The sequence below is a fragment of the Chiloscyllium punctatum genome, chromosome 27 (assembly GCF_047496795.1).
Source record: "Chiloscyllium punctatum isolate Juve2018m chromosome 27, sChiPun1.3, whole genome shotgun sequence".
Classification (NCBI taxonomy): domain Eukaryota; kingdom Metazoa; phylum Chordata; class Chondrichthyes; order Orectolobiformes; family Hemiscylliidae; genus Chiloscyllium; species Chiloscyllium punctatum.
Genome location: NC_092765.1, coordinates 27,297,267 through 27,321,832, shown reverse-complemented (window position 1 = coordinate 27,321,832; position 24,566 = coordinate 27,297,267). Strand labels below are relative to the sequence as shown.

The following is a 24,566-nucleotide window of genomic DNA, read 5'->3' as shown; positions in this document are numbered from 1 at the left end:
ACTGCCAGGACTCTGTTTTTAGGTTTCAGGCCACGTAAAAATAACAGTGAGACTAGGAGAGAATTCTTCAAAAAGCGTATGTGTTATTGTTCTGTGAATGTCAGTGAAAAAATGTTGGATTGTCAGCTTGACCCTCTTAAACACTGGCCCCAGCACATGCACACATACATATAAACAAGTAAGCTATGAAGAAAGCCCAGTCACAATGGCATAATGCTCTAATATCCTTTCTAAAGTAAATACTGCAAGGGCTGTGGAAAGTAGAATGCAATAGTTTCCAGTTAAGAGATTACTCAATGACTGACAGTCCATACTCAATTTTGACTGATCCAATAGAGAGGCATGACACTAATAGCTGAGAGATTATTTGAATTTAATAAGTTGCCTTTATTATTAGTCTGAGCCATCAATATAGAACTAGAACTACTTACACTACGAAAAAATAATTTCTCTATGAATGCTGTTGTATTTTTACCCAAGGCAAGGTCTGTTCAAACTGTCCCATAGCTGCAAATGTCCAGGGAGTACATGCCAAAATATCCATTGTCAAGTGGAAAGCCAGAGGCATAAAGCAAGTGATGGTCCAAGAAAAAGGCACTTAATTACTAACAATGTTGGATCAGAATTGCACCAAGGTCACCTAGAGAGTGAATTTAAGTGGTGCTTAGCCTTGGCATTAAGACATAACTTTTGTATACTCAATTTTTAAAAATTATAACACAATATGATCCAGCACTCCATTTGATTTTTTTTTCCTGGCATTCTCTTATCTTCTTTTTATCATTTCCAGTTTTCGTTCTGATAAACTGAATCTCAGTTGCATACTCCATCTGTGTAGCTTCTGGAGAATTGTTTTGGAGGTCACTTTAGTGTCAGACTAGATCCATGTTGCCCCAGGGATAAGGTTTGCCTCCCTTGGAATCTCTACTTGTGGCTGCTTCACCTGGGTTTGTCAGTTTTAGAGATGGAATACTGAAGCGAAGGCTATTGTCGCCTGTCACTGAAGTGTCCTGGGAAGCAAAGGATATGGGAGCTGTTAAAGTAGAGTGTACATAATGTTTGGCAAGTCTATGTTATGATAGGTGTGCAATATCAGTATCTCACAATATGAACCACTTGTCCCAAAGAAATCTGGCAGTAATCTCAAATCCTATTAACTTAAGAACTATTTTGCCAAGAAGTGTTTTTTTTTAAACATACAAAGATCTTAGCTCACACAAAATGGAAATTCAACGAACTTTATTTCCTAATGAATTAAGGGTGAGTTAGGAAGCTTTAACCATCAGAGATAGACATGTCTGGGAACAAATTGGAAGTTAAAAATGTGAAATCTCGAAAACTTTACCAAAGCCCGCTCACTTCCATTCTAAATGAAAGCAGTTCAGAAGGTGGGGAGGGGGGTATGGGGGGGTGGAATTGGCAGGTAATCATGCCACCGTTAGGAGATGAGTACTTTTCTTACTGTGCAGCATAATTCAGGCACAGACATTGTTCAGGAACTGAGAGTGAGGCTGAATTTAGATCGTCAAATTTTTTGCTGCTTCAAGGCTTCGCTGGTGAACTCTGACTCTGGGGCAGGGAGGGCTAAAGTGGGGATAATGGCAAACCTTCTGGTCCCCCTTCATAAGCCAACTGTATGTTAGGGGATGTCTGAGGGTGTTTCCCAATCACTCAGAGAATATCCCCAAGAAATACCCCTGATCATAGATTTAGACAGCCTACAAGCTGACAGCAGGTGCAGGTATCATGACCCCATCGAGCAAGAATGAATCAGGAGTTTTTCTCAGAGTAAAAGCCACAGTAAAAAAAAAACCTGATCCAGCTATGGGCCCCCGTTTTAGGCATAGCAGCTTCATCTCCTTACTGGATGAGAACCCCATTGTACCATTATGGAGACAGATAGCTTTGCTGAACATGGTGATGACCTCTATCTGGAACCTGGAAACGTGCTATGCTGAATCCAAAACATGGGTGGGGGTTTTCACTTATTACATGCACTTAACTGCTTGAAGCACAATTTGTATATGGAAAGTATTGATGTAGTTGCCTCTCTGTGAATAGTGCAACAAAATCACCCTTTTTTCCCATTCACACACCCTACCTGTGAGCTGACCTTTTGAATTCTGCACGCAGATGAGTAAAGACCTGGTTCAGTCTTTGGTGTGATAAGTTCTAAAGCTCCAGCAGCAGTGCTACTAGGGGTGGATGGCACACTTGAGAAGGGTACTTAACGACAAGAATAGAAACATTAGAGGTGTACAAGTATCATAGTAACACAAACAAAATAAGAACTAAAATAAACGCATTTCAATAATAAGTTCAGTAAGATGTGGCTTTTGATAAGAAACATTGCTGAGAAAGAGAGCAGCGCTTTGAATGGTCATTTTGGAGTCAGTTTACTCAGTTGGCTGGACAGCTGTTTTTGAATGCAAAGTGACTTCAACAGCATAAGTTCAATTCCCACACCACCACATGAAGGGCTGTCCTTTTCAACCATTGAGGAGGTGATGACCCAGTGGTCCTATTTCTGGTCTTAATCCAGAGACTCAAGTAATGTTCTGGGGCCCCAGCTTCAAATCCATGGCAGATGTAATTCCAATGTAAATCTGGAATTAAGAATCTAGCAATGACCATGAACCCATTGTCGATTCACTCATGTCCTTTAGGGAAGAAAACTACTATTCTTACCTAGTCTGGCCTACAGGTGACTCCAGATCATCGCAATGTAGTTGATTCTTAACTGCCCTATGGGCAATAAGTATTAGCCTAGCCAGTGATGTCCTCATCCCACGAATGAAAAAAACCCTCTCCTGTCACCTGAGGTATGGTGACCCTCAGGTTAAATTACCATCAGTTGTATCTCTCCTAGAGAAAGCAGCCCTATGATGTGGTAGGACAATGGTGACTTTAACTTAAAGGTATATCAAGATATTATTATGGGAAAATATTGTGATGTGTTCTGAAATGATTATCTAATATTTGGAAATGATGTTTGTTGAGTACTTTATTAGACTACTAGATGTGTTGCTGAAAACACAATGAATCAGTATTAATTATGAGTATAGGTCTCTACTAAGTCCAACTAAACAAAATTAAAAATACTAGGAATGAGTAGCAGATCAATCAACATTTGCACCTGATAAGATGAGCATTTTGAGTCAAAAACCTTTCCTAAGAAATGAAAACTAAAGATTCATTTGTTCAATTTATTTTCTGATTGTAGCCCAGTAACTTAGTTGAAATAAAGCATGTTGGAACAGATTTTATTTAAATATACATCCTGAAATCAGTCTGTGTATAGTTGAAAGAGAAAATAACTCTCTCCAACTGTATGTGCATTTGTATATTTGTGAATTGGGATTGCTAAACTCTAAAGTATTGCATTCTCATAAACTATGAGGAAGGTGGCTCACATTATTAAAACTGATAAATTTAGATTTCTATAAAGTATTTTGTGGGATATTATGAATATTATTAAAATCCATATTAATCATGTCCACATTCTTGATGACTTATACTGACATAAACTAACAATTTTCTTCCAAATGTCAGGCAAAAAATAAATGTATGAGGAATATTTAAGAGCTTATTCAGTTTCATTCATGGTTTCTTAGGCCTTGTATGTTAGACACTGGAGGTGTGTATATTATGAACAATCTTTGCTGACTGCATTATGAAATAAGGTATTTATTTAATTCTGACTTTGCATGTGTCAGGAAAGATTAGTTGAAGTAAATTGGCAACATTCATAAAATCATGAAGAAGGTTAAGGGGAGAGCTTTACATTTCTAAAGGACAAGAAGACAATACCCACTGGAGGATGTAATTGAATATTATGAATTATTATTTTGAAGTATCATTCCACCTGTGAATGACTTGGTTTATTCCCCACTGACGTAAGAACATTTCTAAAAATTGAAAACGGGTCTTTGAAGCTTAGCACTACAGCACTCTACCTTTCTTATTATTAGTTTCATGTGTGCACAGTCCCTCATTTTCTAAGCTTGTTTATTAGATTATTTCATATGCTTCTTGTTTTCCCTCAAACAGAAATACATAAAAATGTGCAGTTAATTTAAAACAAACTACTGCTTTCAAGACATTTAAGATTCTGAGAAAGTATTTGGATCTTTAGAAAAACATCCCCATAACACTAGGAATCTGTCAGGGTCCTCTGATCTAAGTAAATGATCTGTGCTAGCATCTCCCACTTCCCTTTGAATATTTCTTCATTATTTGTAATATTTAGATCATGAATTATGAAAGTCTCTCTCACAATTGTCTTCAAAATCTGCAGTGGTGAAATGCCTATATGGAACAAGTATTTTAGAAAAGATTCACAGGTTGGGCTTGTAATAATGGCATTATTGCACTGATGGCTCTACCTGTCCCTATTTATGACTCAGAATGCTTTACCAGAAAAGCTAAAAGATTGCGTAATAAAAATATCAATACTGGAGACTGGTGTTTACCTGCAGAAGGGGAGTCTTTGTTCACATTCTTTGGTTTGCGTTTCCTGGTCTGAATTCCCTCTTTCTTCATTGCTAAAGGTCGTGGTATCTGCCAAGATAAATGATAAGTAAAAATATTTCGTTTTAAGAAGGGGGAGGTTTACAATTACAATGGGAAAAAGAACCAGAACAGAAATGCAACCTCATAACTTCAAAGCGTTCTTATTAATTCAAAACATTACATTGAATTAGTTTGGACACCATTTTCATAAGAAAGTAACATTAAACATAGAGCAAACTGAACTGAACTGAATGTGACCTCATAGTGTAACTTAATTCATGTTTCAACTGGTAGCAAGTAACTCACACTTTCAGTATCCAAGCAGGAACAAAATGGTGGAACTTAAATTACCTTGTTGCCAAATAACTTCATCTCACAGCTGAACTGAGGGCTAAGACACGGGAGTAAACATATCTCTAGGAAACGTAGTCACAGAACAGTTGCCTATGCTGTTATATGTGCACAAGAACCTAGCCAGTATATTCTTTACTTTTGGACTTAGTAGAAAGTACAGGATCTACATTTTTCCTTTTCTATTTGTATTCAAATCAGAATGTGATTTTTATTAAGAAAGAAAAATCCTGCATTTATATTAGTGCCTTTTATGATGTGAAAATATTCCAAAGCACTTTACAGTCAATTTGGAGATTTCAAAATGTATCTTTTTTGAAACACAGTTACTGTTGTAAGGCAGGAAACATGACAGCCGATTTCAGGACAGTCAACTCCCGCAAAGATTAATGTGATGACGACCAGATAACCTGTATTCATTGGTGCTAATTGAGGCATAGACATTGATTAGGACACTAAGAAAAATATCCCAACGCTGCTTTGAAATAGTCCATCTGAGGGAATTTGCTTTAACATCTCATTGGAAAAGTGACACCTGCAGTGCTGCACTCCCTTAGAGATGCCTTGGGGTGTCAGCCTAGAATTTTGCGCTGGAGCATATGAAGTGGGATTTCAACCTATATACTTCTGAGTGAGATGTGGGAGAATTAGCAAATGAGTCCCTTCAAGAAAGATTTTCAGTTGGTGATTTATAATTAATACTGATATCCACATAACACACCATATAGCTGACATGGATAATACAAATAAAATAGTTAATAGTTTTCTTTTTTCCATTTAAGAATTAAATTAACAGAATTGAAAGAATCTGGTCAATAAAAATTGAAGTTTCACGTGTTTTCTACTGGAAGGTAAAGAAACTAAAGAAGAGTAAGCACGCTATAAAGAACAAAGGGATAAAAAATTTAATTAAATGTTTTGTTTCCTAGATTCAAGATCATATCTAAACATAGGTATATAAGAGTAGAAATAGACCATTCAGACCTGTGTCCATATTCTGCTTTTCAATATGATCATGGCTAATCCTCCACTTTAATGCTATTTTCCCCACATGAGTCTTATATCCCTTTACATAGTTGGTATTTAGAAATCTTTCAATCCCTACTTTAAACATACCAAAGGGCTGAGTTTCCACAGATCTGGGGCAAAGAATTCCAAAGATTCAGATTCCTTTGGTAAAAGGCTTTGTGCTTGTCATAATTGCAAGTGGCTCCCCCTTACTTTGAAATTTGTCCCCTGGTTCCAGGTTCCCACACAGGAGAAATATCTTACCTGCATCTACCTTGCTTATTCCTGCCACCCCAGGAACAAATCCAGTGAACCATCATTGCACTACCTCAATGGTGACAGTATCCTTCTCAAAGTAAGTGGACCAAAAATACACATAGTACAACAGGAGCAGTCCAACCAAGATTCTATAGAAGACTTCACTACTCCTCCACTGACATTTTCTTGCAATGAAAACTATCAACCATTGGCTTTTCTAATTGGCAACTGAACCTGTCTGATAGTTGTCTCTCACTTACTGACCAGGACACCAAGGTCCCTTTGTACAACTACACTTTCAAACATATTACCATTAAGAATGAAGTTGCACATCTGTTCTTCCCACCAAAGTGAATGACTCCACATTTTTCTCCCTCATGTTCCATCTGCCATGTTCTTGCTCACTCATTCATTAAATCAGTCCAAATCCTACTGAAGCTGCTTATATCTTCCTGACAGCATGCATTCCCTTTGGCTTTGTGTCACCTACTTACCTGGAATTATTAAATTTGCTCCCCATATCCAAATTATCGATCTATATTGGAACAACTGGAGCTCAAGTACTGTTCTTTGTAGTACTCCACTTGTCACAGTCCACCATTGTGAGAATGATGTTTTTCCTATGATCTGTTTTCTGCCTATTATCCAATCCTTAATTCATGTAAGTATATTCCCCTGAGGGACTTTATCAAAAGACTTCTAAAAATCTACATGTACAACGTTCATCAACTCCCCTTTTATCAATGCTGTTCCTAACAGCCTTAAAAAAAACACAACCAGCACATCAGACACAAATTTCCATTCACAAATTCATGGTGATTATGCCCAATCAGATCATTATTATTCAGTTATTACATTTTTATAGTAGGTTCTAGTTTTATCCTTACTACTGATGTAAGGTTAATCGGTCTGTAGTTTTCAATATATTCCGTACCTCTTTTCCTGAATAGTAGGGTGACATATGCTGCCTTGCAATCTGCAGGAACCATTCTAGAATCTATAGGATTCTGGAAGATGATTGTTAATATATCCACTATCTCCATTGTTACCTCTTTCCACTGAGATGTAGAATATTGGGTCATAGTGAATTACTAACCTTCAGTCACATTAATTTTTTCAACTGATTTCCTTCAATTCCTCATTCTCCCTAATCCCTTGAATCTCTAATTCTGGGAACGTTCCTGTATTTTCCTCAGTGAAGACAGGTACAATGTAATAGTTTAGCTTCTCTGCCATTTCTTGATTCCCTATTATAAATTCACCTCACTCTGCCTGGAACGGATATGCATTTGTCTTAGTCAAACCTGTCCTTTTTGTTTCATTTCTCTGTAGAATGAAGCTCTGACCTGTAACACTGACTTTAATTGTTGATTGAACCTGGTGGAGTTACACAGCCTTGGGTTCTGCTATGTGACGCGGTCTTTATGTCTACTTACCCCGTGGAGCTTCATGTACAGTCCACAGGCATTGCAGACAGGTTCCCCCTCAGCATTACGACGCCACAGGGTGGTAGTCGTGGTGTGACAGTTAGAGCAGGAGAGTCCTTCTCTCCGAGATGCAGACTGATAGAAAAAAAGGCAGAATTACTAAATGTAAATACCTGAGATTTTACAACAAACTCAACTAAAACTCCATCATTTCTAGATGAGTAGGAATGCTTGGATGGGAAAATTAACCTTTAGGAAGAAAAGTATGAAATTCATCATTGTGTAGGACCTATGGGAATCTTGCTTTAATCAAAGAATAGCTTTCCCATTGGCTCTCTAGTTTGCACTAACCTTTACCACCACAGACTGCCTTAGTTCAAGAATCATTTAACTTGTTTCCTAATTTATTGACAGAACAATCACAGACTGGACCTTTACTCTTGTCCCTAAATCATTCAGCCTATCTGTCAAGACAATATGTTTTAATATTGACTGTTGCTTAATAATTAAAGGCTATTAAGATTGACTGTTAGACTTTAATATTGCAATGTGGCCTTTTTAGAATGACGTGCTATTTACTGGCTGCCACTAACAAAGTAAAATCACACAACACTGCGCTCCAAAAGCTTGCATTTCAAAATAAACCTATTGAACTATAACCTGGTGTTGTGTGGTTTTTGACTTTGCCCATCCCAGTCCAGCACGGGCACCTCCACATTATGACTACCAAAGTTCACATTACAGGATGCAGGCTATGTTATTCCAAGATGGGTTAGCATAACAATCGTAATAATGAGTTCTTGCAACTAGTTGGTCCTTCACCATTGTTGGGGGTATAACTACGTGACATGTCAATTCAGAAGCAGAAATCTGAGGAGTAACTGTGTCCAACAATTCTTTTTGGACCTGCTTAATTTATCAGCTACTTAATCTTAAACTGAGAGAGGAAAGATGATTTGGATATACAAATGTGTTATAATGTGAAGAGGAGAGTTTACAGTGTGAATCCACGGCACTGGTTTAGTTCAGTTTAGTCTTGGATAAGACTGAAACAAACTTGAAACGCTTTTGCCTTCCTCTGCGAATGTTCTTTTATTAAATTTCAGTCCATTACGGGTTTTATATGATATATTATAATCTCCACCTTTAGCCTGTTCTTCTCCCTCATTACATGAATAACTCCTCAACAAATCAATTATCTTTGGGGAAAAGGGTAGCTTCAGAATTTTTTATTAAAATACTGAGTTGCCGTTACTTCCTCATCCTTTGGCTCTCCCCAAGTTGATTATTTATAAAGAGATCTGATAATTTCCGCGGCCATTTGCTGAATAAGGAAGTGGGGAATTTGGGTATATCTGTTTCATTGGAATGCACATTTTGCCGAACAGAAGAGACAGGATAGGATTAAGTAAAGTGTTGGATTGTAACTTGTGTTTCCGCTGCTGATAACTGTGATTTGGAAAGTGGTCTTCCGCTATTAAAAAAAAACTGATTTTTTTTTGTTTCGTTTCCATTTTTAAAAATAAAATGCCAGCTACGCGCATGGTAAAAGATGACTGTCCTGTCTAAAACAGGGCAGGTGGAGCAACCCTAATCTCAAACCTGGATCAACTGTTGATCAATCATTGACCAATTTAATGTCCTGTTTTCCATTGACTGGGGCGTGGCCATAGAACAGCACTGTGCACATATTTGATCTGCGTGTCCAAGCAGCAACTAGCGAGAAAGTTACAATAAAGCAAATACTGAATTGTTGTTTTAATCTTCAGCTTGTTAGCTGAGGAACGGACATGTGTATTTTGTACCACTGGTACCACATTTATATGTTGACATCACGCAGAACACATTTATTCAGGAATGGTACAAGCAAACCGCGGGACTCGTTCAGATTACATTTCACAGCCAATACATTATATTGGCAGCTAGCCTGTTGATAAACCAAAGGCTAAAAATCCCATTCCCACAGTGTGCATAAAACCCCTGCTCGCTTTACCGAGACAGTGATTAAGAAATACTGATTAGCTGCGGTATTCATTGCCACTTGCTTAATATAAGAATTTTCAGCTCATCCAAATATCAGATTAACCAATTTAATGAGCAATATAATATTAACGAACGAAACTAAAAGTGTGGTTGTCACAACTATTGTTGCTCATCTGTAGTCAGCGTTACCAATGGGCAGATTTAAACATTGACAAGTTAAATCTCTCGATTTAAATCTTTTTTTGACCAGGCTTGCCTACAATCTGCTTATATTTGAAGCAAACATTCCTTCATGTTCCTGCCTGCAGGAAGTGTAAAAGAAGGTCCCGTGAGGAGAACTATTTTGTCACGCGTTTTCAATAATGAGCTTTAGCTGTCTATTAGAGAATGTGTATTTATAACTGCGATAAATCTGGAGAGCTTTAAATGGAAATAAATAGCTCGCAAATTAGACTTCTGAGAATAGCTGCGCGAGACTCAATAAACCAGGGGCACGATTCCCGCAAAACAAAAGCATCACCAAAACCCCACCGTGAGTCCTCCTTATCTGCACACGGGCCACAAACTCCCGGATAGCTCCCAAACAAGTTCAACATTTGAGATTTTTCTAAAAACTATCGAGTTATTTACGCAGGAGTTCAAGCAGTTAATAGACCGCAGCACTCTGCTCTTGAATTTGGCCATCTGAGTTGCTTCGTTATGGAACAAACTTGCGATTGCTTCCTGTATATTAATTAATCCGTAATATTCACTTGGTCGAATGACAACTTCTATATACTTTTCACAATCAGTCTGAAGAATATCGTTTTTCACTGTAACAGTAATCAGTCGGTAATCGCGCGCACTCCCTTTCATTTCGAAGTCTATTCGAATCCACCTCGCACTTCAGTCTACCTTGGGTTCTGTTGCTAGCGAGGCGAATTCCGCATAAAGAACATCACTATCGTCCCTGTGAATTTGGAATTTGCCTGCACAAACCAGCAGTTCAACTGAAAAAGCGAATATGTGTCAACAACTGCTGGCCCCGGAAGTTTATATTAAAACTTTCTTCCAGTTTGTTCTATAAATGGGAGAGTGGGAGCTGCCACAAGATATCATTTTGGGGACAAACTTGTTTGAACTGAGTCAGTGCGATGCTGTTCTGTTCGTGAAATCAGAAAGACTGACAGATATTTTTCAGGCGAGGTTAAAGGGAACAAGGCAGACAGATAGAATTCAGGTAGAGAACAGTCAAAAACTATCAAAACAGCGAAACACAATCAAGGGTCTACCCCGGCTCTTAACTCGCTGAAATTAATCGTTTCTTGTTGAACTGAGACGACGAGACCGTCTTCCATTCAGTTCGAGTGCGCACAACTCACACAAAGGATAGTGTTTGGTGGTTAGCACTGCAGCCTCACAGCATCAGGAACCCAGGTTCAATTCCAGCCTTGGGTGACTGTCTGTGTGGAGTTTGCACATTCCCCCCGTGTCTGCGTGGGTTTCCTCCGGGTGCTCCGGTTTCCTCCCACAGTCCAAAGATGTGCAGGGTCAGGTGAATTGGCCATGCTAAATTGCCCGTAGTGCTAGGTGCATTAGTCAGAGGGAAATGGGTCTGGGTGGGTTACTCTCCGGAGGGTCGGTGTGGACTGGTTGGGCCAAAGGGCCTGTTTCCACACTGTCGGGAATCTAATCTAACCGGAGAGGGCGAATCGCTTTCTCTTGACTGATGACATTACCGTCACTACAATGCACCGTCCAGAGAACCGAATAGAATAAGGGGGTGGGCTATAAGCAATCTCTAACAGAAACTGACAGTGCTATGAAAAAAAGGAGTAAAATAAATTCAAATAATGCATTTTCCAAAATACTGTGATTCCCTTTAATGAATTGTTAATATGGAAAGTTTAGTTTTTAGAAAAGTTTATATTTATAAAAATAATTAAGTAGATATTGAAAATTGAAAAAAAAAAGTCAGTTGAGGTATGTTAACGCAGTGATTCTTCAGCTTGAGACGCTATTAAATTTCATCATGTTCTAGTTTTTTAAAATCCCTTTTTTTTCTGAGCGTTTACATCTTTCAAACAAATCCTCCTGCGTAACGGGGACTGAGTTCAGAACAAAATGCCTGCTCATCGAAAGAGAAGTCCCACTGCTGTTGAATGAGCGCTACTAATCGAGCGAGTATCTGCCAGTGGAGACTTCACTCGGAGACTGTTACATTGGTGACTTATTGAAAAATTACAGAATGTCATGGCTGATTTAGTTGCATATGAACTAACAAAAACTGCAACCACGCTTTAGCTAAACCGTCCTCCAATAACTTACCAGCCGTTTCAGAGGTTTGATAAGGGGTCGATTAATTCCATTAATTCTGTTATAGAGTCCACATGCATTGCACAGATAGTGACCAGTTCCATCTCTCCGCCACAGAGGCGTGGACATAGCACCACAATTCACGCACTCTCGGCCCTCAAGGACATCATCAAGCAATTCTAGGCAAAACAAAATCCAGAGTATCTGTTAAACATACACACACTGTTTGTGATTTAATGGCTCTAAGGTGCGAGGCTAGGCCTTGTGCCGACAGCGATTCTGTTGCCACCTTTGGGAAACTGGAAGCTGCGGGGCTGATGACCCGTTCAGCAAAACTGAAAACTGCCAGAAACTTCAATGAAGAAATTACAATTTGCTCTGGATTCAAGCGGATGGCAACACAAGAGCTGTGAGTCTGTGACCTGTGAGTTTCCGAACGTTTTCGTGCTCAGATTGTCAGAGATAGTTGAAAGTGAATGTTTTGAAGATATTTTAGTCTACCTATTCAGGCATGCTATGCCACACTTCTAGCAGGCCGGATCCTTCCCACTGTGTCGTACCCGAGAAGCAGATAGTCCTTGAAGCCACTAGAATGCATATGGCCGCGCATCCGGAGAACAGGAGGTGGATACCCCTTAGGTTAGTCAATACTACATGACATGGCCAGACATGGAGTGGTGTTTTCACTCTAGGGTAATCCCACACTGAGTTTAAAGGGAGTTAGGGATGTGTCTTATCTTTCTAACATTTCATTAATTCAAGCAGAACTCATTCCGATATTTTCAGCCACAAGATTTTCCCATTATTGCTCCCATTGCGTTTCTTGTTTAACATGGAAAAGGAAGACCCCACATGCCAGTCTCCAAGTACAGAACTTTCAACGTTGTGTGTAATACAATCCCATTTTAGGATTGTACTGTCTTTAAGATATATCAATGATGTATGAATAGGTTGCTTGCCTGGATTAGCAATAACTCTTTCATACATTCAGCATAAGTTATTTTTATTTTTGGAAGTTGAAGCTTTAGGAGTTGCCTCCTCTTGTTATCAGCTGGCCACGCTGGTTTCCTCCCACAGTCCAAAAAAAATGTGCAGGTTAGGTGAATTGGCTATGCTAAATTGCCCGTAGTGTTAGACGCAGGGGAATGGGTCTGGGTGGGTTGCTCTTCGGATGATCGGTGTGGACTTGTTGGTCTGAAGGGCCTGTTTCCACACTGTAAGTAATCTAATCTAGTCTAAAAAAAAGTGTATAAATGGTATAAACTCAATCAATTGTTCGCTTTGAGTGGTACAGACATTCACGAAGATTGCTGTGCAACGTCTCATCTTATATCCCATAAGTCTCATCTTATATCCCGTGCTGTGTGCTTCCTGAAACATACAGCACGGGAAGCAATAGCAGAGCTCCCTGTTTGAGAGATACATCTTTGAATGATACACACCCTATTTAACGTGATGGAGGCTTCGCCATGTTGCTAAATGGGGAGACAGGTCGGGTGCTGAAATATCTCCGGAGACAAGGGGAGCGAGGTTCCTGGCGAGTTTGGTTTTGGTCTCAGTCTGACCGGGCCTGAATTCAGGATTGAGACACCCTGGGTGAAGGCAATTCCAGCTGCCCCGCCCATCCCTTCCTCTCGCACAATGCTACACCTGTACACTTCACACAGCGGAGACCATTCTGATTGCAATGCTACCCCGACATTACATCACGGCCCACAAAGCGGGGTGTGTAACTGCATTTCAATCCCCACCATGGAAAAGACTTTCAAATGCCACTTGGCGCGAAATTGGGAGCCGGGTTACACCCAGACGGTGGAACGAGCGGAATACCGAGTACAAAGCGGTGTTAGCAGCAGTGAGGACAAGATGGGGCGTTAAAGGACAGTCTGCAGAACTGGGAGATCGAGGGAGATGTCAGCTGGCGCCATCCAATTACACAACTGACCAATAATCAACGGGCAGTGACAGCTTTGGAACACAGTGAGGAAATTGTATTTTCTCGGGGTACAGACGGAATGGTTGGAAATGGAAACAGTTATTTCGGCTACTCCGCGTCCGTACCATTATTTCTGGATCAATCTACAGTGAAGCTGACAAAAGTGAAGATAATTCCAATCTGTTCCAGCATTCCACCTGAACTCCTTTATTGGGTGTGTCAAATAACGCCCTTTATTGGAGAATCACTGTCTCCATCGCTTCTTTGAAAGTGGATATTCTTTGTACCATTGCCCAAAATTCAGTTCGAAACTGAATTAAAGCTGTCCACGTTTACTTCATACGGGAGTCTTACGGCGATCGGTAAAAAAAATGCTTTCCCATTTGTCTAAATTGGAGTTAAACTATGGTGCCAAACAGAAATGACAAGCTGTTGAACAAAAAAAAAACACGATCTAAAAACCCTGTTGTAGTTAACCTGCAAGAAAACCATTAAGAGTCACGATTTGGAGATTGCCGATGTGGGACTGGGGTGTACAAAGTTAAAAATCACACAACACCAGGTTATAGTCCAACAGGTTTAATTGGAAGCACACTAGCTTTCGGAGCGACGCTCCTTCATCAGGTGATAGTGGAGAGCTCGATCGTAACATAGAATTTATAGCAAAAATTTACAGTGTGATGTAACTGAAATTATATATTGAAAAATTGATTGTCTGTTAAGCCTTTCATCTGTTAGAATACAGTGATAGTTTCACTTCTTTCATGTGTAAATCATTAAACCTTTTTTAAAAATTTGCATTCTCGGGCTAGCTGTTAACAATGGTGATAACTAGACAATATGCTGAAGGTGTTGGTCCCCTGTGTTCTCTGTCTATGACCTGATGTTTAGATTGATTCTAATCTAAAATGTGAGATAACAGAGTTTTACATAAATTCATGCAGTTTTGAGCTCAAAAACTGCATGGATTTATGTAAAACTCTGTTATCTCACATTTTAGATTAGAATCAATCTAAACATCAGGTCATAGACAGAGAACACAGGGGGCTAACACCTTCAGCATATTGTCTAGTTATCACCATTGTTAACAGCTAGCCCGAGAATGCAAATTTTTAAAAAAGGTTTAGTGATTTACACATGAAAGAAGTGAAACCATCACTGTATTCTAACAGATGAAAGGCTTAACAGACAATCAATTTTTCAATATATAATTTCAGTTACATCACACTGTAAATTTTTGCTATAAATTCTATGTTACGATCGAGCTCTCCACTATCACCTGATGAAGGAGCGTCGCTCCGAAAGCTAGTGTGCTTCCAATTAAACCTGTTGGACTATAACCTGGTGTCGTGTGATTTTTAACATTAAGAGTCACGGTGTGGATGCTACAACTTCGTTAAATTACATGTGTCCACTGGGAACGAAGATGAAATACATTTCTCTGGCTGTTAATATGTCTTTCATATACGCTCGCGTTGCGGTCTGTAATTTTACGCTTCAATCTTTACTAGTCGCTATCTTCATAACCTTGGTAGATTTGACTCAATACACAATCAGTTTGGCAGCACTGTTCGCTGAGACAATGGGCAAAATCTAAAATGAGCGGCACATTGCGTGATAATTGTCCCATTTCATAGAATCATTACCGTGAACTCTATCACTAACAGGGTCATCTCCACGTTTTAGTAATTCACAAAACAAAAACAGAGCAAAGCCATTTACATTAATCGATGACTCGATGCAGAGGCGGGTCAGAGCCCAACAGTAACTTGTTAATTGTTGGCATATTATCTCCTCACCATCCCCCAACCCAAACCCCAACCCCAACCCCTACCCCAACCCCAAACGCAGTAATGGCGGCACTTCAGCTCGATGCTTCCAGTCTGAGGATAATATAAAAGCATAAATTGTCTACATTTCATAACTAAAAAAAAACAAGCTGTTTTGAGAACCCTCAACCAATACTTTGTACTTTCATTTATAAAGGGAACGTTTGAAAGGACTTTTAGAAACATAAATGAACTCGTTGCTCTTTCTGTAATTTGTTCATATAGTTTAATCCCAAAATTCTTCCGTTCCCAGTCCAAGACAGTTCTAAATATTTAAAGATACTATTAATAAAATATTCATAAAATATGGAATCATTTTTCATCAGTAAGCTAGGAAGTTATAAACGTAAACCTTGCCTGAACTACACATGCGGATCGTTCAAATCTCGTTTTCTTGCAAGCACTGACTACATTGCTCACGCTAGCAAAATAAAACTCAGTAATTCCAATTTATGTTTAAGGTATTATAGCAGTCCGTCTTATTTAATCCTCGATTTGAAAGTGTGCACAAAAAAGATCCATTTGGAAATAAATTTCGATCTGAAAGTTCCACGATCAGTAAATTACACATTATTTGATCCCAATGATCACGGATCGGAACAGGAATCGATCATAACTTCAATGTGTCCACTCACTGAGAGTGGAGTCAGGGTGTGATAAGCGTGTGGGGAAAATTGCTGTGTTTAAACTGATACGCTCTTTTTTTTTAATCGCACAACGAATGCCCGAATCCGATGAAACAGCAATCAGAATGCGTGCTCAAATAAGACAACGGCGAGTTGTTGACATTTTAAAGAAAAGTTTAATGTTATTCCCCCCAAGAGTTCACTACTTTTACAGAATACGAGATAATAGCGATGGGATAGGAATCTGAACTTGAAATCTCTTTGAGCTTGGATCTCTCCAGACTTGGGTATCTCCAGTGAAGAGCTTTTAAAGGGTGTTTAAAATTTGTGCGTGCCATTTTGATGGAACAATGTTGTGAGGAGGCGCAGGTTTACGGCCTGAAAAACTAAGCCAGACAAGAGACCGCCCTAAAGCTCACCCCGAGACTGTCGGAGCGCAGATCTTAATGAAGTCTAACACACGGCAACTTGATTTATTTATGTGCCGCGACACATTTAGTCATTCGGGATTTGTACAAATCCGCAGGAACTCGGCAGCTGTGATCTGCTCAACCCCAATGTGTATCGATGACAGCGCTCCGTTTGGATTTGAAACTGTGGATTCTGGTTGAAACCCAATGCTTGTGTCGATCTCTTTCTCTCTGTGTCAAGCTTCAACTTCCTGTTTATCATTTCCTCTATACCCGTCTTATTTTACTATGCTTTCCAACTCTCCTTTACTCCCTGATCTGTAATTTGGATCATTAATTTCAATATACGAAAAGCAGCTGACTATAGGATGTTACTCAATCTCCTTCCAAGTTTCGCTTTCAACTTATACCCCAAAAAAGCCTGTTAGCGCTTTGCACTCTAGAATAGAGCGGGTCAAACCGTAGACCCTTGCCTGATATTGAGAACGTTTCGTTGGAGCTGATCCGATAATATGGTTTCTCACTTGCAGGAACTTCTGCATTAAACCTGGCCACACTTCTAGTAACTGCTGCAGTAAAGGGCACGTTGACAGTGGGTCTTAATGGAAATGTAAGTCCGTGCTTGTATTCCCCAGGCGAATGTCCATGGGTCCCAATTAGTGATCGGGATATTCGGTATATGTTAAATGCGAGCCGCTTTGATTTCAATGCAATTGAACGTTTGTGCAAGGTGCTCCCGCTGCTTTATTCAAACAGAAACCCAATCAATGGTGAGAAATCCTCATGGCTTTGAGGTGGGTGAACGCTATTTCCCAGGATCAGTAATTGTAGAACTGCTAGACTTTATTTATTTGAAAAGCAGTCACCCAAATGTCGCAACAGCACATTGCGTACATGAACTTTTCTGAGTTAATGACACTCTGTGAAGCTTTACAAATCTTTACTGTCTTTCTGAAATTAAAGTAGGGAACGGAAGGCCTACTCCTTCCCTGCAAAAAAAAAGCAAAAGTCGCCAATATTCGGGCATTGGCAGATTTGGTTTGAATGACGATCGACGTGTAAATATAAAATCTGTAAGTATGTTTCCACTGGCGGGTGAAATTAAAACTAGGAGACGTCGCCTCAAAATAAAAGGGGAAGATTTAGAACTGAGTTGAGGAGGAACTTGTTGTGAATCTGTGGGATTCCCTGCCCATTGAAGGTTTTTAAGGCACAGATCGAGTTTTGTACAGGAAATGAATTGAGTGTTAAGATTGAGAGGGCGGGATAGCGGAGCTGAGCCCACAGAATGACCAGCCGTGATCTTACTGCAGAGCAGGCTCCCTCCTCCTGTTTCTTATCTTCTTATAAAATGTTTTACTGGCAATTAATTTTGGGGATATTTTAAGTGGGGTCTCACTGAGCAGCCTCTGTCTCCTCAATCCACGACGGGTTAAATGCTCAGCTTCAACACAGGAATGCGAATGTTGGAGATCTGCAACAAATAGCAAGTGCTGGAGAAACCCAACAGGCCCAGTCGCATCTGCGGTGAGAGAAACGGGCTTAACACTTCGAGTCCAGTGACCATTGGACAGAACTCCAAGTTCAGTCCACAGAGGTTCAGGAAGGCAGTTCACTACCACCTTCCCAGGGGCAACTAGGGATGGGCAATGAATGTCATAAACGGCCACACCCCACAAGTGAATTAAAATCCACCTGCTACCAGACTTCCTCCTGTAGTTCCTGTGTTGTTCGGGTTAAACGTGTGCAGTGGAAATAACACTTCAATAGGAGCCGTGAAACACACCGCCTAACCGCAGTCTGGGCACTTGTGAAATAAATTATTTGGATCTTTGTTTTCGGAGCCCTTTGGGTTTCACTAGGGGAATCCAGGGAGCGGTGTGAGAAAGCCAAGCTGATAGGATGCTTCCGGGCACATAGAGAGCTCCTAGCATTTAGTGTTCACCACACCATCTCAACTCAACCAGCGGGTCCAATACCGACAGGGTGGGTCCTAAACGAGGGTACTGCGCCTTTTTCGCCCCGATCTATATTCCGCTCCTCCCCCCCCCCCCCCTCCCAAACTGCTCCGAGATACAAGATGGGCAACGTGCAGTTTTGCATTTCAGTGCCCACTCTTACACCCCGGTCCTGTCTCCATCTCCCTCCCGCTTTGAGCCGTTCCTCCCGCCACATTGCCAGCCCTTTGCCCTCGGAGCTCTCTAAACGGCGGACGCCGACAAACGGGAAAGACCACAGGCTTGTGCTGAAGGCGCAGAGAGAACATAAACAAAGGCCACAAGGCGCGGTTTCCATCCACGCCACTTGTATCAATTCTGTATCACCACATCTCCTCACCATCCCCCCTTCCCCCCACCCTCAACCGCGGGTCCCTCAAGAAATCGAACCTTTTCAAAACAGGGTAAGGTTGGGAAATCTCCAGTGAAGGTTGGGATGGGGTGGGGGCACATGCAGTAATGTTCCCTTGATGTGACAACAATCTCAGGCCCATTGTGTCGCTGTGAAATATCGAGTTGTCCCTGGGATTTTCCAATCGCCTTTGGCTCCGGGCAGTTGCAGTGGACTCTAAGCGCAGCCGTGAAGATTGTTCGGAGCTGTCCTCTTCCACATGTCCCCACTGCCTTCGACAATTCTCACAGTTCCCAAATCGCCAGGCTTCACAGCGAGGTGGGGGACAATGATAACGTTGTCGAATTCCCCGAGAGGAAGGGGCGCTGCTTCTCCGTTTTTAACCTCCCCCCCCCCCCCACCCCGTCTACCTTTGGTTTTTACCTTCCCTTGGGGGAGGGGTGTGCGTGTGTGAAGAGGCGATACCCTTTTATAACCTCCAACCCCGTTTTCGTTTTACAATGAAAAGTGTTTTGGACTGAGCCAGCAGCCCCCGTCCAAGAGATGCCAGTTCGGCTGCGACCACCTCTCCTTTTCCAGCCCCAGCCCTGCTATCTCCCAGCTCCAATGCTGCCTTTCCAACGGGGACACCGGAACAGAACACACTGACTCTTTGACGCGAGTGGATTGTGAAATCTTTGCCCCAAGACAGAGAGACACTGCCGAAAGGAGTCTCAGACCGTTAGTTCACCGCCAGCCGCCATTTGGGAACGAATTAAACCTGAATCCAAACACTATCAACCTATACTCGACATGGTGTGTGTGTGTGTGTGTGTGTGTGGTGGGTGGGACGCTGTTGGCGGGGGGGAGAGGGGAGCGGGCAGGGTGGTGGGCTGTTGTGGACCGGGATTTGAAGCAACTCCGAGCCAGCCGCTACCCGTGAAGTCGCTGTTTCAATCTGCTACAAACCGGGCCCATTCTAACAACAGGTTTCAATTCATCGTATCCTCCAGGAACATACTAAAACCAAACTAAGCGATTTGTCCAAAAGGTGGCCGGAAACATTTTGTTTCATCCATTTATTAATCCGTAACGGTTCCCTAAAGCAGAAACAAGTGAGAAAAGTTTTGGAAAAACTGTGGCAATGTAACGCCTCCGGACACTTGCTTTATCTTCTCGAATGGCCTGTAGAATTGGACTCTGTTTCTGATCCTGTATCCACATGGCAGTGTTTTATTTTGTTCTTAAATACCACTCAACAATCTTTCTATATTTCAACGAACGAAATCTTTCCGGTTCAGTTAAAACAAAAACTCGACCCGTCTTTCCCGGTTGTTGCTGAGAAATGGCCACGTTTGTGTCGAACATATTCCAAACCCCTTCCCCGGTACACTTCCACTTACAGCCGAGCCGTTCTGGCTGCAGCTAGGGACAAAGCAAAGGGCAAAGACAGCAGAAATTCCGCTTCAGCACGGCTCGAAACCTCCCTGCGCAACACTCGGACAAAAGTGAGCCGAATTACAATGATAACGATAGGCCTCGGGCAGCCTGCACTGAGCTGTGTTCTCAATGTCGTATCTGCTGCACGTAGCTTGCTCCTCAAGCTTACATTGAAACAAAAGATGAAATTGTTCAAGGTTGGATATTGGATCCATTAGTTTTTCCGATTGCTTTGAAATTTGCAATTTAGATGCTGTTGTGTTTGCAAATACTCATGTCAACCTCCCGACTTTATATCGTTCCCAGAGATCAGGAGAGAGCAGGATAAGAGCGGAGGCGCAAAATGTGGGTTCCGAAAGTATCGAAATGCTGTCTGCCTCCAACTGCGGATGAAGTTGAGCTCCTTATGAAATCCCCTGAGAGCTGAGCTCCCGACCGTTTCTCCAACAAACACTAACCGGGGCCTTTCACTCCCACACGAATCAGAAGCGAGCCGCCGGAGCCGATTCGGTGGAAAGGCCTGGGGTGGACCAAGTGTACACACCCGATTGAAGGAAAATGAAACTCGGCGGCAGACCACTTTACAATCCAGACCAGGAGGAAGTTAGAGGGAAAGTTATCTTCACTCTCCTGGTTCCTAATGAAAATAACGAATTTCTAATCGCAGCATCTTGATGCGGGTTCTAGTTATTAAAATGTGGGGTTTCAATCCAGAGTAACTTCTAACTGTGTCTGACAGCGTTCTGTAGCTGAGCGATAATAGCAGACTCATGGTCCTTAGCTCTCCAGGTAGCTACTCTGTAATTTTGTCATCATTATCGAAAGGTTTGGATTAACCGAGCGACGGAGTGAAACCACATTCTGTTTCACTCGTTTCAGAGTGAAACATTATGATTACTCAATCGCCATTTGGATCAAACTACATTTTTGGGCAGACTCAAGTCACAAAATGAAAATAAACCGCCGGGTTGAAAAGAACTTTACCCCGTGGGTGTGTTCGACACGTTCAGTATTTTTTTGTAAGAGAGTGACAGAACCCTCAGGGCACGGTCATCCGAACTTGCACCAGCCAGCTAGCTGACCTGTTTATTTTTCTTATTCTCGTTGCTATGAATTGATCAAATCACAGTGAAGGGAATTCTCTCTTCACCTCTCTGAAGAACATGACCAAACGAACAAATTTGTGGTTCAGCTGCAACACATCTCACCCACAGATATTCAGCTCGGTGGGTGCAGCAAACTGAGTGCAAGGCCTCCGATGTGCCCCCGTATCTATCAGTAAGAGAGCCAACACTGCTGTTAACTTTTGATTCAATGCAGCGTCTAACCTAGCCCAATATTCGACAGATTACAAATCTCTGGCGCGACATTAACACAGATTATGAAACGAGTGTCTGGAAGAAAATTGCTTTTCGCACCAGACTATCAGGTGTGTATTTGTATAATTTCAATCCGTTGGGACAGAGACCCGAAAACCTCTCGCTCGAGCCTTCCTGCCGTTCCTACCCGTTACAACACAAACATCACTAACTCCAGTCAGATCTCGCAGATCTTTCACGTTGTCAAAGGTAACGATTTATGCCCGAAACGAGAATTCTCCTGCTCCTTTGATGCTGCCTGACCTGCTGCGCTTTTCCAGCAACACATTTTTGAGCTATAAATGCTGCCACACTATTACATATACATCCAGCAGATAATCGCACAGTCAGAAACCGTGCTCGCTTTCTGACATTACGCAGATTTCTGTGGGTGAACGAACTGACACACGTCCTCATCACAATCTATACCCACTGGCTCACCTCAATTCCCTGGTATTAAGCTGCGAGTGTTTCAATTCGTTGTAAATTGCGGCTGTCGGATTTCGGGAGAGGCCAATATAGCAGTGCTAGTGAGGGCCAGTCGTTGTGGGAAGCTGCTACTAGGCTACTTTTAGTAAAGTAAAACCACCACAACCCTTGATTCCCTCTGGTTGGTTCTGATACTCTCCAATTTACTAATATTTACCGACAGACACAGCCGAGATATCGCCCCGTTACTCCCCCCAGCTTACCCTAACCCCCAGTCTGTCCACATGTCACCCCGAACCCCCCCCAGTCTGTCCACATTCCCCCACCACCACCCCCAGTCTGTCCACATGTCACCCCCCCACCACCCCAGTCTGTCCACATGTCACCCCCCCACCACCCCAGTCTGTCCACATGTCACCCCCACCCCCAACACCCCCAGTCTGTCCATATGTCACCCCCAAACCCCCCCAGTCTGTCCACATTCCCCCCCCCACCACCCCCAGTCTGTCCACATGTCACCCCCACCCCCAACATCCCCAGTCTGTCCATATGTCACCCCCACCCCCACCACCCCCAGTCTGTCCACATGTCACCCCCACCCCCACCACCCCCAGTCTGTCCACATGTCACCCCCACCCCCACCACCCCCAGTCTGTCCACATGTCACCCCCACCCCCACCCCCACCACCCCCAGTCTGTCCACATGTCACCCCCCCCCCCCACCACCCCCAGTCTGTCCACATGTCACCCCCACCCCCAGTCTGTCCACATGTCACCCCCACCCCCCCCCACCCCAGCCTGCCCTTTCCTACCTTCGCCGTGCCTGCGAGCTGGGATCAAGCTGAATGCAGGGTTCTCCAGTGGAGCCGGGCTCCAGGCACTGGCCGCCTCCGAGCTCATGTACTGCGGGTAGTGGTTGGGGAAGGAGCCGCTGAGGGTCCAGCTGATGCTGACCTGGTCCCGGACGGCAGCGGCGGCGGCAGCGGCGGCAGCAGCGGCGGAGGAGATGGCGAGCGGGCTGCTGAAGGCGGTCTCCCGGGGAGAGACTCCGGGAGGGCTGGATGAGGAGGAGGAGGACGAGGAGGAGGAGGAGGAAGAGTGGCGGCTACACGGGGTCTCCTGCCCTCCGCTGCCCGCCGCCGCTGGTGCCTGTGCCCAAGCTGGGTGTGGGGACAGCGGGCTGGCCTGCTGGGGGTAGGGGAAAGCCCCGCTCAGCCGGGAGCTCGGCACATAAACCGCTGAACTGGCCGAGTGCAGGAAGCTCCCTACCGGGTCCGGGTGCGCCGTGTAAGGCGGTGGGTTCGCCAAACTCTGGTACATCCCCAGACAGAGAGAGGGCAGGGAGCCCTGGGCAGTGCCAGCCTCTCAGGGATGGACAGAGAGAGGGAGGGAGAGAGAGAGAGAGGCAGAGGGAGAGAGAGAATCTGTCACCCTGCGGTTCCACAACGTTACACTGTCCCTTTGGTGGCAAGTCCCTTTGGATTCCAAACCGATGCGGAAGCGAGGAGAGCTGATCCGGACCCCACTGACATCCACCGGGGTTTGAGGAGGGGGGGGTGGGGGGAAGAGAGGGACAACTGATTTCCCAACACGGAAGAAGGTGCTACTCAAGGCGAGACACACACAGACACACACAGACACACTCACAGAGACACGGGCACACAGACACAGTTCATGAAGTGGTCAAAGATCGAAGTGAAAAGGGAAGGAAATGAAATGCTGCTGGATTTGACTGAGTCCTCCCATTCTCTGACAAGTCTCCCACAGTCTCCTGTCAATCTGGCGCCGGGTTAACCCTTTTAAAGGCAGCACCCAGGAGGAGGAGGAGGTTGGGGGTGGGGGAGGGATGGGAGCGGTGGAGTGGGGACAAACAGGGTCTGGAGTCCTTCCCCACCACGCCGCCGCCTTTACAGTCTCTGTCCTTTCGGCGGGTTTGACTGGGACTGCCCCGCTTTTGAACTCACTGGTAAACCTTCACACCGAGTCCAACAGCGTGCCCTCAACATTCGTGGAAGCCGCTTGGCTAGAGACGGATGGGCCCGGGGAGAAGTGATTAATCTCAGGACGAACTCGGATTAACTTGGACGATACAAAAGCGTCAGGCTAGTGCCCTCGACCGACACCGAATAATCAGGAAAACGCCGGCTTCGTTCCCCTGCTGGCTTGATCTTGGGACTTTCCGGCTGTGTGCCCTGATTTGGAGGGTAGGCAGCTCAGAAGCAAGCTGCCTCACCCTCTCACAGTCAGCGCCGCCACAGTGCGACTGGGAGCCGATTAAAATCTGATAATCCCAAAGAAACCCGCGAAGAGTCGCCCAGCTGAAAAGTTGCTCACGTTTCCTTGGGACTTTCTGAGAAGTGAATATTCTTGAGAAGG

The 24,566-nt window shown here is 43.1% G+C and overlaps 1 protein-coding gene across 2 annotated transcripts; it reads right to left on the bottom strand.

Annotated features, from left to right (window-relative positions):
* Nucleotides 1-356: 356 nt before the first annotated feature.
* LOC140453577 (transcription factor GATA-4-like) lies at nt 357-24,566 on the bottom strand. 2 transcript variants are annotated; one of them, XM_072548380.1, is made up of 6 exons: nt 23,003-24,566; nt 11,847-12,013; nt 7,566-7,691; nt 4,473-4,560; nt 2,114-2,226; nt 357-1,010 (listed from the first exon to the last, which is right to left on the bottom strand). In XM_072548380.1, the coding sequence occupies exons 1-6, from the start codon at nt 23,508-23,510 to the stop codon at nt 873-875; spliced, it is 1,140 nt and encodes a 379-aa protein (XP_072404481.1). In that variant the 5' UTR covers nt 23,511-24,566; the 3' UTR covers nt 357-872. The 2 variants fall into 2 exon arrangements, with proteins under 2 accessions (XP_072404481.1, XP_072404480.1); XM_072548379.1 differs by having other exon boundaries at nt 2,102-2,226; nt 23,003-24,561.

Excerpts from the sequence above, each read along its gene's own strand:
- LOC140453577 (XM_072548379.1), bottom strand. The coding sequence starts at position 23,510 with ATGTACCAGAGTTTGGCGAACCCACCGCCTTACACGGCGCACCCGGAC. Across the intron at positions 7,692-11,846 it reads TCAAACCTCTGAAACGGCTG|TCTGCATCTCGGAGAGAAGG; the intron begins GTAAGTTATTGG and ends TTTTTCTATCAG. Across the intron at positions 2,227-4,472 it reads CAAAGACTCCCCTTCTGCAG|TACCCTTCTCAAGTGTGCCA; the intron begins GTAAACACCAGT and ends CTTGTCGTTAAG.